The following is a 17,259-nucleotide window of genomic DNA, read 5'->3' on the forward strand; positions in this document are numbered from 1 at the left end:
GCGAAATGCACTGGCATTTTTGGGGGGAGAGATCCCCAGGAACGAGTGGACCTGCAGTGGACTTGGCTCTCCACACCACGCTGGGGTGCACTGACTTTACAGGGGAGAAGAGCACTCACCACAGGAGGGAGGCTGCTGTCCCTGTTGATGCTGGCAGTGGGGCACTGACCTATTGGGATGGGAGGTGATGTCCTGTTCCCAGCAGGTGTTTGTCACACTGGGCTGAGTGGAGCCTCTCAGCACATCTGGCAAAATAAGCAGGGTTGGGTTTGGTCAGTCTTTGCCTGGGAGCCCTCAGAGGAAGACCCGGGTGGTGTAATGGGGCCTGAATCAATACCACAGCATGGGGCGAACGGGAAGTGAGCTGCTGGAGTGGCCACTTTCCCCAGGAGTTGAAGAACTGACTTCATGGGCAGTTGTAGCCTTTAAAGATCCATGAGCAACATTAGGTTTGTATCCCTTGTCCTGGGAGATTACATTCCACCTCCCTCCATCACCCCGCCAGTAGCAGCTAAATACTCACCCTTCTTATGCTCCCCACTTGAGCCCCGGGGTGCAGTTTTGCTGGTGCCATTGGGTTTGCTGGTGCCGTCGGATGGGCGTGTGGGTGGGGGCAGAAGGGCTGCATGGCTGGTGAAAGGTGCAATACATATACACTGCTGAGGTTCTTGACTTCTCTCCCACAGCTGCTTCCCGGATATCCCTGCCTCAGCCAGCTACGCACACACCCAGCCTTCTGGCTCTGCCTCTGTCAGTGCTCCTGTTGCCAGCTCCATTTCCAGCGTCGCTCATGTGACCAACCCAGCTTCCAGTGGTGCCCTCCATCTCTGTCCCCCAGGCAGCCAAGGCCCGGTCCGTCATGGTCCTCTTTTGGCCAACCCCTGTGGACCCAGCTATGGTGCTCACCTCAACTGCAATAACAACAATGGCATGGTGGTGCCCAAGGGGTACCTCAGCGGCCACTGCTTGAATAACGTGGTCCCTCCAATCAAATCGGAGCCCAAGGCCTCCTATGCACCTGGGTAAGTGTGGCTGAAGCAGGGAGGAGGGATGGGGAGAGTTTCTCCACCTGAAGGTGATTAAACATTAGGAACTCTGAGGCCTAATGTTGTTTGTCCCACAAACCTTTGGCTGCCTAAACACTGATTGAGGTGCTTAGTTATTGGTGCTGGAGTTTGAGAGCATTGGCTGGGACCTTCGTGCCAGTGATGTGCATTGGGCTAGATGGAATAGTAACGTCCCGTATGAGGACAGATGGCATTAAAGCCAGGGCCGGCAGGGGCCAAAGAGCTTCATGGAACACAGAGCAGAAGGCTGTGTGAGTGAATGATGGAAAAATCTTTTAGTATCTCACGCAGGAACAGGGGCATATTTGGAATCCATTGCAGATTGAGAAAATCCTATCCCAGATGAAAGGTGGTAGCCAACTCAGACAAAAAGATATGGAGTCTGGTGTCCCAAATACCTTGGGTTGGTATTTTATATCTCTCTGTGTTGGAAGGAGATAGACCCTGGGCTGGATTTGCACCCACTTGCAATGGACTCTAGGCTCACCCCCTGCAAAGAGTGGGAGGACTGAGTTTCTGTATCACTGGTAGACTGAACATGTAGCCCCAGGAGGAGAAAGTGCACCCAGGGAGATGTTGCGATTCCTGCTCTCTGGGCAGGTGTCTACCTCAGTGGGCAAGGATGGGCCTGCCATAGCAGGCAGGGGTCAGAAGGAACCGTGGCAATGCCAGGCCAGCGATTGCTCTGCTGGGTGAGCAGGAGAGCGCAGCCGTTGGTAGAGAGAGGACTGCTGTGCCATGCTGGGCAGGAGCGGGGCTCAGGCTGTCTTGGTGGGCAGGGTGGGGATTGCCCCAGAGAGTGAGACATAGATGGAGACAATTCTCTCCTTGGGTAGAATGTGCCATAGCTCCCAGAGGTGAGAGAAAGAGCTCTCCACACACGCTAGTTACATACATTTAATTCCTGGCAGCAGTTAGTCCCTAGTCCCCTGCTAGGAGGAGGACCGCAGCTTTTCCCTTCCCCTGACTCTTTCAAGGGTGCTGCTGGGGAGATCCTTTCCTCACTGTTCGCAGAGGAAGATTCCAGAGGAGTCAGTCAGACGGCAATGGAAATCAATAGTGCCACATCCCTCTCTCAGTGTGGCCACCCAGCTGTCTGGCATCACCCACCCCCCGCTGCATGACCTGCGTCAGTGCCTGACCCATCCTGGAGTTTCCCACCCCTCCGCCTAGCACCTGTGTCTCATGTGGCACATAGCCCCACTGTGTTACATTTGCAGCCATCTCCTTCCTCTTTGGAATTGGTGGGTGTCGGATGCAGAGGCCCAGGCCAGGATGGAGTCCAGGTTTTGTGCATGTCTGTGAATCTCATGTTCTCCTCTGCCTCACCCTGTCTAGTGATGTCAATAAGGAGAATATCATCAAGATTCCAGGAGTTGAGAAGGTTCTGAATTCACGGGGCCAAATTCAAGTTTGGTGTCATTCCACTGAGGCCATTGGTTTGGGTTTGGCTAATTGGAGGGACTTGGAAAGATCCTCATGAATGAGGCAGAACAGAGAAAATCACCGATTGTGTCCATTGCTGTTGGATTCCCAGTCTGGGGGAGGACACAGAGGTTTCCCATGAGACAAACAGCTGGACAGGGGCCATTCCTAGGGGCTCTCAGTCGTGTTAGGGGCCATCCTGCAGGAGGCTTCCAGTTGTTTAGTCTAGTAAGGACCCATTCTGTCCTTGCCCTTGGCTAAGATGGCCAACCAGGCTAATAGAGCCAACAGTGGCCATGGCTTGTGCATGAATGGCAGTTGGAGGGTGACGACTTTGGGTCTCTAATAACCTCAGCTTTGGTCACACTGGAGGCTTGAGAGTCTGTCTTCCAGTCCCCGAGTTGGGGCCCGAGTGGAGTCAGTGTCCTAGAGGTGACTCCATATCCTGCCCAGTTCCCTGTCCTTGGGGGGGACCATTGTGACAAAAGGCACAAGGAAGTAGCTGAAATGGGTCCTGAGGTGACTTTGCAACAACTCTGGTTTGGTTTCCGTTATCTCATTGCAATATTCTTGCCCTTCTCCGTACCCCAAAGGCACATTAGGCTTGGTCTGGACGTAGCTGCATCCATCACGGGTGTGAAAAATCCACACCGTGGAGCACCGGAGTTATGCCGACCTAATCCTCGGCGTGGATGCAGCGAGGTCAAGGGAAGAATGCTTTTGTTGAGGTGGCAACCGTCATTCCTGGAGGTGGTGTTCCTATAGTGACAAAAAAATCCCTTCCATCACTACGCTACCGGGCTATGCTGATGTTAGTCCCTGTAGTGTCAACATACCTTGAGTCTGCTCATGTCTGCTCCCCCCACCCAAGCCTGCATATTGGCACTTGGGTCGTTAAGATCAGCTGGGACTCTGGAGCTACATTGGTTTATCCAGGGGCAGGACGTTCTCTGGAACTTACTCTGACTGAGACCAAGACTTTTGACCTGTCGGGCGCACTACATGGCATGTCTGTTTTCCCAGGCTGTCTCTGAGGGTAACTGGGGAGGAGCTGTTTAGCTTTTTATGAAGGGCTGGGAATCCTGGAAAGCTGAAGTTGGATCAAACTGGATTTTTTGGTGTGTGGTTTTTAAATGACTGACGTGTCCATGTGCAGGGAGCCTGTGTTTAGCCTCATGGTATAAGGCAAAATAAATAGAGGATAACTCAACAGATCACTCCCCTGCTGCCCAACTGTCCCATAGCACACAGGAAGTTCCTTGTCAATCCTTTTATCCCCAGACATGGTGTGTTTGGTGAGGCCAATAGTTTCCTATTCATATTTGGTTCCCTTTTGCAGAGTTAGGTCCAGATTCTGCTCTTGGTGCTGCTGGTGTAAATCCAGAGGAACTCCATTGACCTCTGTGGGCTCTGCTCCGGATTTCCCCAGGTGTGAGTGAAAGCAGAATCTGGCCCTCAGCCTCACAGCCTTCGCTTTCATGCTTCAGATCCCGGAACAGAGCCAGGCTCCCCTATTTATTCAGGGTGAAACCAATGATCTTTTTCTGGGGAACAGATACATTTCTGTTTGGTTTCTTTTAACTGGACATGAGCTGTAAAGAGAAGACTCTGATTAGCAGGTGAACAAAATGGCTGTGAAATGAAATGCCTATACATACAATCAAAGGAGGTACTGTGCATGGGTGCTGACAGCTGCTGCAGTGCCAGTCTCTTCCAGCAGGAGGCACTGTAGCAAATGTTCTCAGATCCTGGCTGTGGCGGAGTTCTGGGCCCAGCAAGAGATGCATCAGGGAATGGTGCAGGGGTTCTGGCTGAGCAAGGCTTTCAGCTACTCCAGTCCCAGCCTGAGGCGATGTAGGTAATGGTGTGTGGAGGGGCTAGCTGGGAGCTGTGGCTGTAGGGAGCTGGGGCAGAAGAGCTGACTGCGGGGCAGCTAACGGCTTTTTCAGTCTCAGTTTCTGTTGGTAGTAGGAAGTGCTGTAAGGATGGGACAGGACAGCTGGGTGTGGGCTCTTGTGCCAGCCTCTGCCAGCAGGAGTCTCTGTGGGCAGCGGGGTTAGCCATGGTGCCATTTGAATGGATTTTATCCTGGAGTGTGGAAGTCACAGTGAGCAAACTGAAAGGCTTGGTTTTGCTGGAAGCTGGTTTGCAGTGACCTTCTCTTCTCTTTTTCCATTGCTCTCCAGCACTTTACCCGACTCTCCCCCGGACTCTGGATCAGAAGCCTACTCCCCCCAGCAGGTGAATGGTAAGTGCTTTAAAAAAAAAAAAAAGCCCAAACCTCCCAGCCTCCCCCCTCTTTGTTTTATGAAAGTGGTTGGCTCTGAAATCTTTATCAGACGGGAAAAACAGACGGCTGCAATACGTGGAGAGATTATCAGTTAGTAAATATCCCTAGACTTTCACCTATTGTTCTCCGGCTAGTCTTTGGAAGGGGGGAGTGAGAGGGAACAGGAGAGGGGGAGGAAGTGCGGATCCACACACACACAGTGCGGAAGAGAGAGACTTGTACCCAGGCAGGGTGTGAAATGGAGTCTGCGAGCCTCCGTTTGCTGGCGTCCATGGTGAGGGTGTAAAACAGAGCCAGGGTGCGCGCCTCTTGGAAATGAAGCCCAACTTGTGGAGACACTAATGAACTCACCATTTAGTGGTAAGTTATTGCCAAGCCTTTTCCTGCCCTCTGAGGAGCCCCACCGGTCCGAGGGGGGCACCTCTCTGCCTCCCTGCTGCATAGGGCGGGGGGAACTCGGGGCCCCTCCCAGAGATGATTGTTTTCCTCCGGAAGGCGGGGTCAGGGCCATTTTGTCCCACTTGACTTGGTGTGGGCTGGGGGAAGTGGGTGGATGTTGTTTGGTCCCAATGGTGACGCTCCCCATGCCTCGATGGCAGCACTCGGAGAGCCTGGCCGGGTGGGTGGGAGGGGAAGGGAGCATGTCAGCTTCCCCGCCTCCCCACAGTTGCACCCTTTTCCAGGCTCCAACCCAGTCCATGCTGGGAACGACTCCTTCTCTTTTCTCTATGGAAGAGGTCAAGAGTTCTGTTTATCTTACTAAAAAAATCCCTGGAATTCCTCCTGGCCCTTCCTTAAATATAACAAAGAGGCCGGGCTACTCACTGCAGGGAGGGCAGATTTCCCTCACTGCCAGAGCAGCAGCACCTTCGCCTCAAGAGAACAGAAGAAGAGGCGGCTACAGAGAACTCGTCTCAATAGGCTCACTTGCTGTAAGGGAGGAATCAAACCCTTTAACCTTGTTTTGCCCTGGATTTGGCAGAAGTTGGGTCCTCAGCGAGACTATGGGGCCTGGTTTTGGTGCATGTTTCAGTAATTGACTTGGCCTCTTCCCCTGCTACGGGGTTAGAAGCATTTGAAAAACAGAGAGAACTGTTCTCTTGAGACGCAGAAGATTACGTAAGGGCTGCCATACTGGATCATGCCAGGGTCCATCTTCCCCAGTATCCTGTCTCTGACAGTGGCCAATACCAGAGCTTCACGGGGAATGTACAGAGGAGGGTAGTGATCCACCCCTGGTCTTACACTCCTGGCTTCTGTTAGTCAGAGGTTTAGAGTTGCCTTGAGCATGGGGTTGTATCTCTCACCATTTTGGCTAGTAGCCATTGGTGGTCTTATCCTCCATGAATTTATCTAGTTCGTTTTTGAACCAGTTATGCTTTTGGCCATCACAACATCTATTGGCAACAAATTCCACGGACTTGTTGTGGTTCATGTGGAAAAAGTACTTCCCCTTGTTTGTGTTAAACCTACTGCCTATTAATTTCATTGGGTGACCCCTAGTTTTTGTATTGTGTGAAAGAGTAAATAACACTTCTCTGTTCATTTTTTCCACACCATTCATGATTTTACAGACCTCTATTGTATCCCCCTCAGTCATCTCTTTTCTAAGATGAACAGCCCTAATTCTTTTTAGTCTTTGTTCATATGGAAGTTGTTGATAATCTTTGTTGACCTTTTCAGAACCAGAACTGGACACAGTATTTATATTGTGGCATTATGATATTTTCTTTTTTATTTTCTATTCCTCTCCTAATGGTTCGTAACATATTGTTAGGGTTTTTTCACTACTGTTGAGCATTGAGCAGAAGTTTTTAGAGAAATATCCATGGTGACTCCAAGATCGTTTTCTTTGGTGGTAACAACTAATTTGGAACCCATCACTGTGTATATATGTAGTTGGGATTATGTTTTTCCAGTGTGCATTATTTTGCACTTATCAACACTGAATTTCATCTGCCATTTTATTGCCCAGTCACCCAGTTTTGTGAGATCCCTTTGTAACTCCTTTTAGTCAGCTCTGGACTTAACTGTCTTGAATAATTTTGTGTTGTCTACATACTTTGCCACTTCACCGTTCTCATCCCTTTTCAGATCTTAATGAATATGTTGAACAGCACGATCCTCAGTACAGATCCTTGGGAGACCCTGCTGTTCATCTCTCTTCATTGTGAAAACTGACTATTCCTATCCTTCGTTTCCTATCTTTCAACCAGTTACTGATCCATAAAAGGACTTTCCCTCTTATCCCCTGGCTGCTTAGTTTCCTTAAGAGCCTTTGATGAGGAACCTTGTCAAAAGCTTTCTGAAAATCCAAGTACGCTATATCCACTGGATCACCCTTCGCCGTGTGTTTGTTTACACCTTCAAAGGATTCTATTAGATTGGTGAGGCATGATTTCCCTTTACAAAATTTGTTAACTTTTCCGCAACATGTTGTTTTCACCTGTGTGTTTGATAATTCTGTTCTTTAATATTGTTTCAACCAGTTTACCCAGTACTGAAGTTAGGCTCACCGGCCCCTAACTGCCAGGATCCCTTCTGGAGCCAATTGACATTACATTAGCTACTTTCTAGGTATCTGGTATAGGGGCCGATTTCAGTGTAGTATGTAGGTTATATACGACAGTTCTGCAATTTCGTATTTGAGACCCTTCAGAATTCTGAGGAGAATACCATTTGTTTAATTTATCAGTTAAATACTGTTTAATTTATGAGTTTGTTCTAAAATCTCTTCTACTGATGTATCAATTTGGGACAGCACTTCAGATTTGTTACCTACATCACAGCTATTCTTTTTGGGTATCCCCCCCCACCCTCTCCAGTGAAGACTGGTGCAAAGAATTCATTTATCTTCCCTGAGTGCTCCTTTAACACCTTTGCCATCTAGTGGCCCCACTAGCAGGCTTCCTGCTTCGAGTGTACTTAACACAAATGTTGTTGTTAGTTTTTGCATCTTCAGCAAGTTGCTTCTCAAATCCTTTCTTGGCCTGCTGTATTATACTTTTACATTTTACTTGCCAGCATTCGTGCGCCTTCCTATTTTTCTCATTAGGATTTGACTTGCAAATTTTAAAAGAACCTTTTCGTCTGTAACTGCCACCATTACTCTTCTGTTCAGCCATAATGGGATTCTTTTGCTCCTCCTAATGTCCTTTTTTAAAATTTGGGAGTAGACTTTTAATCTGAGCCTCTAGTATGGTATTTTTAAGTAGCCTACGTGCTGCTTGCAGGCATTCTACCCTTGTGACTGCTCTGTTTAATTTTTATCGAACTAGTGTTCCCAGTCTTGTATAGTTCCCCTTTTTAAAGTTAAATGTCACTAGGTTGGGTTTTTTTATGCTCCGCCCCCTGCCCCCCCAAGGATGTTAAAATTAATTCACTATGGTCACTATTACCAAGTGGTTCTGCTATATTCACCTTTTGGACCAGATCCTGTGCTCCACTTAGGACTAAATCAAGAACTCTTGTGGGTTCCAGGGCTAACAGCTCCACAATGGAGCCCAGAGAGTCTGTTCTCCTGGGATATGGCTGGAATAGCACATACACTGTAACTGGCTCCATATTCCCCCTTCGGTGCTTTGTCAGTGGTGTAATTTACCCCCATTAATGCTTCTGAACTGACCACACCACAAAGACTGGAGTGGTTCCAATGGGCTATCTCAATAACTCTCAAGCTGTGCTCCTCAGAGCACTTCTAGGGGGGTTATGGAGCTTCTCTCACAAACAGGAAACATTTCACTGTCTCCAAGTGCTGATCCAGCCCAGGACTCTTCTGGGGTTTCCAGAGACTTTGTCAATTAACTGGACTGAAAAACACCTAGCCCCTCCCTGAACAGCTGGGTCGTGCTGTTCTTTGTCAGGGGTTTCACCGGTGTAAATTCAGTAACGATGGGCATCAGAATTGGAGGGGGAGAGGAGCAAGCTGCAGAGTGACCTGGCAGGATTGGAGCCAGGTGTGGGTAGGTGTCGGCAAGGCAGCAAGGGGAGATTCAGAACTAATCAGTGTAAAGCCCTGCACCTCAGTAGAGGCAGTAAACACTGCAGATACACTGCGTAATGGGATGTAACCAGTCACCTCACCCATCACATGGAAGTGAGTTCAGTGTCCCTTGTCCCTTCACTCCTGTGTACTGTCCCTTTTCCGTGCATCCTAGCCATGTGGCTTTGGGACATGGGCAAACAGGAGCCTGGTCCCTCATTGGAGCTCGATTTTTAAGAAGTGACCAAAATGTGGGAAAGTTTGTGACCCATTGATCGTCCGAAGGATATTTCTAATCGTCCTTTTTTTTCTTCCTCCCCTCTGGGGCAGTGACAGGGAAATGGGCCATGCTCAGACACCTCTCTGGTGCAGCCACAAGAGAGCATCTTGGTTTATAATACAAGTCCGTCCAGTGCTGCTGCAGAGACCCCTTGTGCGCAGCCTCAGTGGAACACACTGATATCGCATGCGTAGTAAATCTTGTGCTGTTACGAAAACCTGTTTGAAGGATAAGGGTCCGGTTTGGTGACACATAAGCCTCCCCTCTCCCTAGACTCTCTCTCCATGGAAGGGTGCTGTGCAGCTCAGTTAATTTTTCCAGGCACCCTGATTCCTGTTAAGAAAGTTTTGGACTCGTCAGGCAATGCCATGCAAAGGGCCTAACCAGTTCCCAGGCCTGGTCTCTCCCCATTGCAAGTTGCCTGGACTTTGCTCCATTCTGCTACTAGGGAGCCCGCTGGTGGTCAAGCCTCATTTCCCCCTAAAGTTAGGGGTTCAGAGATGTTTGGACCTCATCTGGCCCCTAGCCAGAAGCAGCCTGTCTAGCTCTTGTGAGCAATCTCCATTCCCTTCTCGGGTGCATGGTGGCAGGATGGAGATATAGAGGGGCAGTGCTGCAGGGCAGGGAGAGGGGCTTGTATCAAATATGCTTGTGAAGCTTACCCTGACCTATAGCACAGACTGGGTCTGCTAGCAACTCCTTCCATGTCACAGCTAGAGTCCTCCTCTCCTTGCCTCTTCTCACTGAGTGAGCGCCACCAGAGCAGTACCCGTCTGCCTCACTCACATTTAGTACCTTCCGCGATTATAACGTCATCTGCTGATGACCAAGGCTTTGCTTCCTCTGCTGATGTCATGGAAGAATCCCCTGATCTGGCTGGCCTGAAGCCCAATATGAGTGAACCCTTAGGCTGGCCTTTTGCAGGTTCCGTGTCCGGGCAGGTGGGGCGGGGGAAGGAACCTCTCGCTGCATTTAAAACATCTGCAAACTACCCCCTTCTCCACGTCCCAGTGTTTGGATGCTGGGATCCAGTCATTTCCTTGTGCAGGGAGAGCATAGTGCCCCCTGAGAGATCTGAAATCGCAGACTAATGCCCCCCACGTTCCCCAAACACACCCTATCGCTAAGTTAGGCAAAAGCCTTTGTAAACAGACAAGGTTTGCCTTGCGTCTGGGTCAGCGGACTCTGGTTTTTTGGCTTACAGGGAGAAAGCGAGTTGGAGTTGAGGGGGCTACAAGCTTCTCTCAGACATGGAAATCTAGGGCCTGTTCGCTCGAGGGCCTCAGCTGAGCTCAGTCCTGCTAGTGGTGTAATCAGGCAGGAGGTCAGAGCCCACAAGCAGGGTTTGTAGTGATTTCCTCCAACCTGGAAAACCCAGATGTGTGGGGTTTTATGGGTTTTTTTTCTTTTTTTTTCTTTCTTTCTTTCTTTTATGAAAGAAAAATCAGTCCCAGCTCACCTCTTGGAAAACCCCAGGAAAACCCATGGAGGTTTGATGAAGAAGCGAGGCACCAAACACAGACTCTGTGATTTGCTTCATAAGCATGTTTAGCACTCAGCAGGTAAAGGCAGGCTATGCCCAGATTGAAAGCCTACTGTTCTAAGTAGAATACAGCGTCCAACCCTGCCATCTTCCAGCTGGGTAGGCCTGCCACTCTGTTCCAACTGCCTTTAGCTCCCGATACACTTTTACCAATGTACTTGCTTTCACGGTGTCTAGCTTATTATGAAGTCTTGACCAAACCAATCTGAATATGCTAAACGCCTGCTCTGTCAGGGCTGCGCTGGTTGGACAGGAGTTTGCAAGTCTTTTCAAAATGGATAATAATCTGAATTCAATGGGTTATGTCTTCCATTGTTTTGCATCCACATATTCCCACCATGTTGACACAATGAACTGTAGTGCAACCGCCTTCACAAAAGATTTAGGGGAGTAATCTGGATCTTCAGCTGTAAATACTAATAGGGAAAGGAAGGGACTCAATATGACATTCCGTCACCTAATACTAAGCAATAATGCCTAGCTCTTATCTAGCTCATTTTGTGGGTAGATCTCACAGTGATTACAAAGGTGGTCAGTGTCATTATACCTATTTTACAAATGGGGAAACTGAAGCACAGAGAACTGAAGTGAGTTGCCCAAGGTTACCCAACAGGCTGCTGGATGAGCTAGGAATAGCATGCAGGTCTCCTGATTCTCAGTCTAGTGCTCTATCTGCTAGGCCCCACTGCCTCCCATACCTCTATGCTTCAAGCCTCCTTTTCCTGATCTGGGCTTGCCTGATGCACCTATGTATCTGGGATCTGTCACTTTGGCAAAGTATCCAAAATGTTCCATAGCTTCTCGGACTTGCTTTTCAGTTTTGTCCTAGTGTGGTTTCAGTTCTTCGTTATTTAGATCAAGTTAGATTTCCCTGAATGGCAGCAGTAGCATCGTCTGCCTGTATTCCATCAAATTCCACTAAACCTTATTGAGTTGCTTTTTGTGAGCCTAGTGCCTCTCTGTAGAATCCCTTGTGCAAACGGCATGAAATGTTTTGATCTAAGTCCTGCTCTTACTCAGTGTACACACTATAATGGTTATAATTGGTTGCAAATGTAACATAGGGAGAGAGCCTCAGATGGCATAACTTGGTGGCACACCACTGAAGTCAGAGGAACTGCACGAATTTCCACCAGCTGACAGTCTGGCCTGTGGGGTTCTGAGCCTTCTGCCAAGAATCATAGGGAAGCTGAGGCATCAGTCCCCCGTTTCCAGTCAGCCATCTGTGAGGATGCTGGCAGTTGCAGGACAATGTCTGAACATCCACCCTGTGCTTTCGGTGTTACTTATTTCCCCAAGAGGTTTAATTAGTATGCTGGATACCCCATGTCTGCATCCGACCAGTTTTAACATCATATTGTTTTATTTTCATTGTCTGAGCACGTGGTAGAGTGCTCCTGGTCATACTTCGTTCTCTGTCCTTGCACAGCATCCTCACCAACTTGGATACCATATTCTTTGGTTTTCTTCTTGGTTGAAGAAGCAAGAGAATTAAGCCAGAACACAGGTTTGCCTGTGTATATATACTTGTAGCCATTAACAGACTATTTCTTGTGTTTGACCAACTTGCATTAATGTCAGTGTTGATTCTTTTAGTTCTTCCTCTGTTTCTTCTTCTACTTCTCATAATAGAGGAGTTTAAATCTGCCTGGAGGAGGAGTATCCATGGGGCAAGAGTTTCAATCATTTATTTAAATTGGTTGCTTTGTGCTGCAAAGAGGATGGTGAGGGTAGCTCTCAGGTGGTCTTCAGTTGTAGCCCCATGCAGAGCACATGGCAGCAGTCCGTTCTGGAAGTGAGCAAGGTGCTGAAGATTGTAGCAAGGTCTCTTCTAAGAAATGTCTGCAATTTTCCTGCCACAGATGAACCAGTGAATCCAGGAACAACCAAAGGACCAGTAATACCTTTCAACTGCAAATTTCTGTGACAAAAGGTGGATGTGCCCCCTCACTAATGGGGACAGTCCCTAACCATATTATTTGGTTACTTCCACCAGCCAGTGAGCAATGTGTCCATTTTATACAGTTTGTGCTGCCTAGGAGTCACCTTCCTTCAAGCCCCTGTCGTGGCCAAGTCCAGGGAAAGCACAGGCACCTTGATATTCAAGTGCAATTATAAAGTGATGCCTGTCATTCACATAATTAACTACTGCCACTGCTCACTGCGTCTCCAGTATCCTCGCATAGCCGTTGCTCAGGAGGGACGTATGATTGGGGGTGGGAGGGAGGAACCCTTGATTAACAGGGAAACTGTGAGCAAGATCATCAATGTAGGCAGCTGGTATTGTGTTCTGTGTATTTACCCTTCTGGTGTTTGAGCCTTTGGAGTTCATGTTTTCAAACTTTTCTTGGCAACCCCAAGAACTAGAAACTTACCTTCTGTTTACAATGAAAGCTGCAACTTTCACATCTTCACAGGGCTCCAGGATCTGGGGCTTTAAGACAATCATCAAATATCACTTGACTTGCAATTCAGAGTTGGTGACACTGCTTCAACCTCAAGCTGAAGTATGTACTGCCGCTTCTTCATATTCAAGTATCATTGTTACCTAGTATCGTCAGAGATATAGTCATTCAGGTTAAGGATAGAGAGCCCCAGTCAAAACCCTGATCCAAATGTCGTATCTGGGACCCAAATCAAGTTACGATTTATTTAATTACTAGACCTTTCTTCCAGATTTTTACTGTTTTCTGGCACCAAAAAATGACCCTTGGGGCTAAAATTTCTCATGCCTTTTTTCATCTCCCATGTACATTTTTTTTTTTTTGCGGGGTGGAGTTGGGGTCTCCAGAGATTAATGTGTGAAAAAGAAGTGGTTTCACCAGCTCACAGCTGTTCCCAATACTTCTGTTTTGCTCTCAGATGCCTTCAGACTGGCTTCATGTTAGAAACTTCCACCTCTCTTATTTCTTAATATATTGCACTGGGATGCATTTGACTTAGGATCAGTCCAGCTGAATGTTTGAAGCCTAGGGATGCTATTCTTTCTACCAGGATAAGAGTCTGCTGCTGCAAACAAGTACTACCAGACAGTGAGGAGTCCATTAACTGCAGTGAGACTGCTTGCATCGGTATGTAGTGTACTGGGTAGGGAGTGTTAGCCGGTTAAGGTGTCAGGCATTGATCTTTCCAGCCACTCCATGTGGACACAGGAATTTGCTTGTATGGAATTTGTTGCTGGATCGGGGCCTGTGATGGGGCAGTTAGTTTGCATACACCCTCAGATGCCACTCGTTAAACATTTATTTTGATGGCAACACAGTCAAATAAATCCAGATAATGGCTTCTTTTCAATATCTGATCCCATATATAGAAGTCGGGAGTAGGAGAGTGTATTTGAATCTCCCTTGTTTATTTAAATGGGAGGATCAAAGTCCTCTCTGTGTGTAAAAATGTATATTAGTGAATTAAATACCCACATACAAAAATCTCTCCGCTATTGCTCCACTGAGGGTGAGATTTCCAACATGAAGCAGTCAGGTTGGGCCAGTCTATGTCGTTGTGGTGTTAAGTCTTTCTCCTGTCAGCTCACACCCATGGCTCCCCTCCTTAGTGGCTCAGAGAGGGTCACCCCCATGGCAAGCGTTGGTGTCAGTGGAAATGAGAGAAGCTCAGGCTGGGAGGGCAGCATAGCTAGGAGAGAAGGCTGCAGTGGTGGTAGTGGTGGCAATGACTGGAGGGCTTGGGTGTGGCACGGGAGAGTTAATGCTAAATATTATGAAGCTTGTGAGGTGCTCAGATCCTGCAGTGTTGGGGGCCAGAGAAGTACCTACAATAAGGCAGGAGCTGGGCGGGGCTGGTGCAACGAGGGGACTAGTCTGGGCTTGCAGGGTGGTGCTGCGGGCACGGCAGGGGCTGGTGCTGGGGGCACAGCAAGTGAGATTTCCTGTGCAGCTTCTGAGTGTGCTCACAAAATCCTCGGCTGCGGTGAGGCAGCGTGTGTGCTGTGACCGCTGCTTATCAGGCTGTCCGTACGCGTCTTGCTGTTACCTGACGCGCCTTCGTGCTGCTCGTCTCTTGTCTTGTATTGTCTGCTCTTTGGGAAGGGGCTGTCCCTTGGCTCTGGATGTGCACAGTGCCTAGTACAACGAGGCTGTTACAACCCTGATGAGCTCTCCCAGCCGTACGCTCCCCAGGCTGCTCTTAGCTTGTTGGGTTTGGGCAGAGTTCAGCCACGCTGTCTCTCAGGTTCTAGGCACGTGCTGCAGGGGCAGACCCCTTTTCCGACACCCCTCGTGACCACACGGTCCCATTTCATAGGCCCTGGAACTAGTGCTGGCTCATCCAAGCCTCCCTAGTAGCTACTGCAAGCTCTCCAAGTTCTTCAAGTGCTGTCTCTGTGAGTGCTCCACTGTAGGTGACGGTGTGTCCCGGCGCCGTTGATCGGAGATTTTCGGTAGCAGTGCCAGGTCGGGACGCACGCACTCGGTGTCTCCCGTCTCGTTGGAATCTTCCTGAGCGTGTGCATCCCGCACCCTCCTCAGTTCCTTCTCTACTGCCCTCGGCCGAAGACGGGACTCGGAGCAGTGCTGATCCTCTTCCCTGGTTTTTGAATGAAATAATTACGTAGAAATAGTTGGTTAGTAATATCCTAGTTGTTTCCCTTCCTTTAGAATAGTTACTTAGTTTAAAAAAATTTTTTCTCAGATTTGTCTCCCACTGAGACTCTCTCCGCTGGCATTACTAGTTCAATAATGCCAGGGGCTTCAGGATTCAAGGAATGTGCTTCCTGTCAGGACTTTGTGCCAATCTCCAATGTGCACTCGCGCTGTGTGAAGTGCCTTGGCGAGACACATGTCCCTGCCAAGTGTGTCCACTGCACGAGCCTCAAAACCAGGGCTCATCCTGACAGGAACCTGCCGCTGAAACTGCTTCTCATGCAGAAATCCCTGCAGCCACCTCTGGAGACAGGTAATGGCAAACCTTGTCCCTCACACTCCCCAGCCAGGTCCGAACGACGGGGAGCATGGCTTCACCCTCTCTGGGGAAGAGGCAAGAAGCTCTGCAGCTGCCTATGGAGCAGGGCAGTAAACCCGCTCCCTCATGCTCCCCTGCCAAGGCAGAACCGACCAGGAGCCTGGCTTCACCTTCTCACGTGAAGAGGCAGGAAGCCCTAATGTCTCCTCTCAGAGACACTCAAGAGGATAAATGATCACCTGCAGAGTCTTTACCCTTGGTGCTGTCAGCGCGGAGAGCAGGCAACTCTGACTGCCCCTGCACTTTACAAGCAACTCTCACAGGGTTCTAAAGCGGGACCCAACTTCCCGCAGCGGGAAGCTCTCCTCGGCACCGGTTTCCCTGGCACCGACAATGGACCTGGTGCCAACAACAAGTTCCACCTCCGGCACCAAGCCTGCCTGCTACCCCCAGCAGATTCAGACCCTCTGCGAGGCTTTCGCAAACAGCTCTCGGCTCCTGCCAAAGTGAAACTAAAATCACTCTGGGCTGCCGCTCAGACTTCATGCTCGGCAGCACATCAGCCTACGGAGCAGCAACAATTCCTGCATCAGCAGAATATCTCTGTGGCCCTTAGGCCTGATTCTCCGCACCGGGACAGGGAGCACTCATTGTTTGAACAGCAACTGTCCCCTCGTGACCTGGATACTTTCACTGATAGGGAGAACGGCACACAGTGCCAGGCAGCGTTCTTCCTGCCTGAGTCTCCCCCCCTGCTCCACTGGAGCCATATATACCCCAAGACATGGGGCATCTTAAGAATCAGCCTCAGTTTCCCTACTTTGTTCCCCAGTGGCCGGGACCCATTTTTTTTCCTACCCGATGCCCTGACCTCAGTGGTACCCGTGGTCGGCTCCTGCCACTGTTTCTCCTTGCGCTCCTTCTACCAGACCGGAAGCTCATCCTATGCCTATATTCCTAGCTCTATCAACATCTAGAGCTCCTGAACCCCCTCCTGAAGATGTGGGCTATGACTCCTTCCTTGTTTTACTGGCTCCTGCCTCGCCATCAGCTGCAGAATTCGTCCTTATGCGTCCACCTCCACAAAACATGGATGGCTTTATGCAATTCCACGAACTCAGGACATCCCTTTGGAGGAGGTCCAGGAGACACAACATAGGCTTCTCAAAATCCTCCAACCCTCTGCACCTTCAAAGATAGCACTACCCATAGAGAAAGCTCTCCTAGAACCAGCTGGTACTCTCTTGCAGACCCCGCCTCCGTTCACCAACATGCAAGAAAGCTCAGCATAAATACTACATGCCTGCGAGGGACATTGATTCTTTATTTTCCCACCCACAACCCAATTCTATTGTGGTTGATGCAGCAACACACAGAACAAAGCAGCCACACTACTGGCCCACTCTACAGGACCTCCTCCTGAACCTCTTGGACCGCAGGGTTTATACTCTTCTACTTTGCAGTTTAGAATTGCAAATTTATTCTACCCTCCTTGCATGACCATGACAACTTTACAGCAAGCTCTTTGATTTGCCTCCCATATACCGAAGGACAGGAGAGCGGACTTCCAGTTAGTCCTTGTCGAAGGTCAGTTGGTGTCTCGCATGGCACTATAAGCATCCCTGGACGTGTCTGATCCAGCAGCCCGCACCACTGCAGTGGTGATGTGCTGGTCTTCTTGGCTCTCGGCATCTGATATCCCCAAAGATTTGCAATCCAAAGTGGAGAGTCTCTCCTTTTAACAAAGATAATCTC

General features: G+C 49.1%; 1 protein-coding gene across 1 annotated transcript in view; it reads left to right on the plus strand.

The window, feature by feature from the left end:
* MYRF (myelin regulatory factor) overlaps window positions 1-17,259 on the plus strand; it is a gene marked incomplete at its 5' end in the record, with an annotated part of 67,585 nt that overhangs the window by 524 nt on the left and 49,802 nt on the right. Inside the window, 2 exons of the mRNA XM_075065825.1 lie at window positions 687-1,022; window positions 4,679-4,740. Of these exons, the coding sequence (XP_074921926.1) occupies window positions 687-1,022; window positions 4,679-4,740 (398 nt within the window). The remainder of the gene's footprint in view (window positions 1-686; window positions 1,023-4,678; window positions 4,741-17,259) is intronic.

Source organism: Chelonoidis abingdonii, chromosome 4, assembly GCF_003597395.2.
Source record: "Chelonoidis abingdonii isolate Lonesome George chromosome 4, CheloAbing_2.0, whole genome shotgun sequence".
In the NCBI taxonomy this organism is placed as follows: domain Eukaryota; kingdom Metazoa; phylum Chordata; order Testudines; family Testudinidae; genus Chelonoidis; species Chelonoidis abingdonii.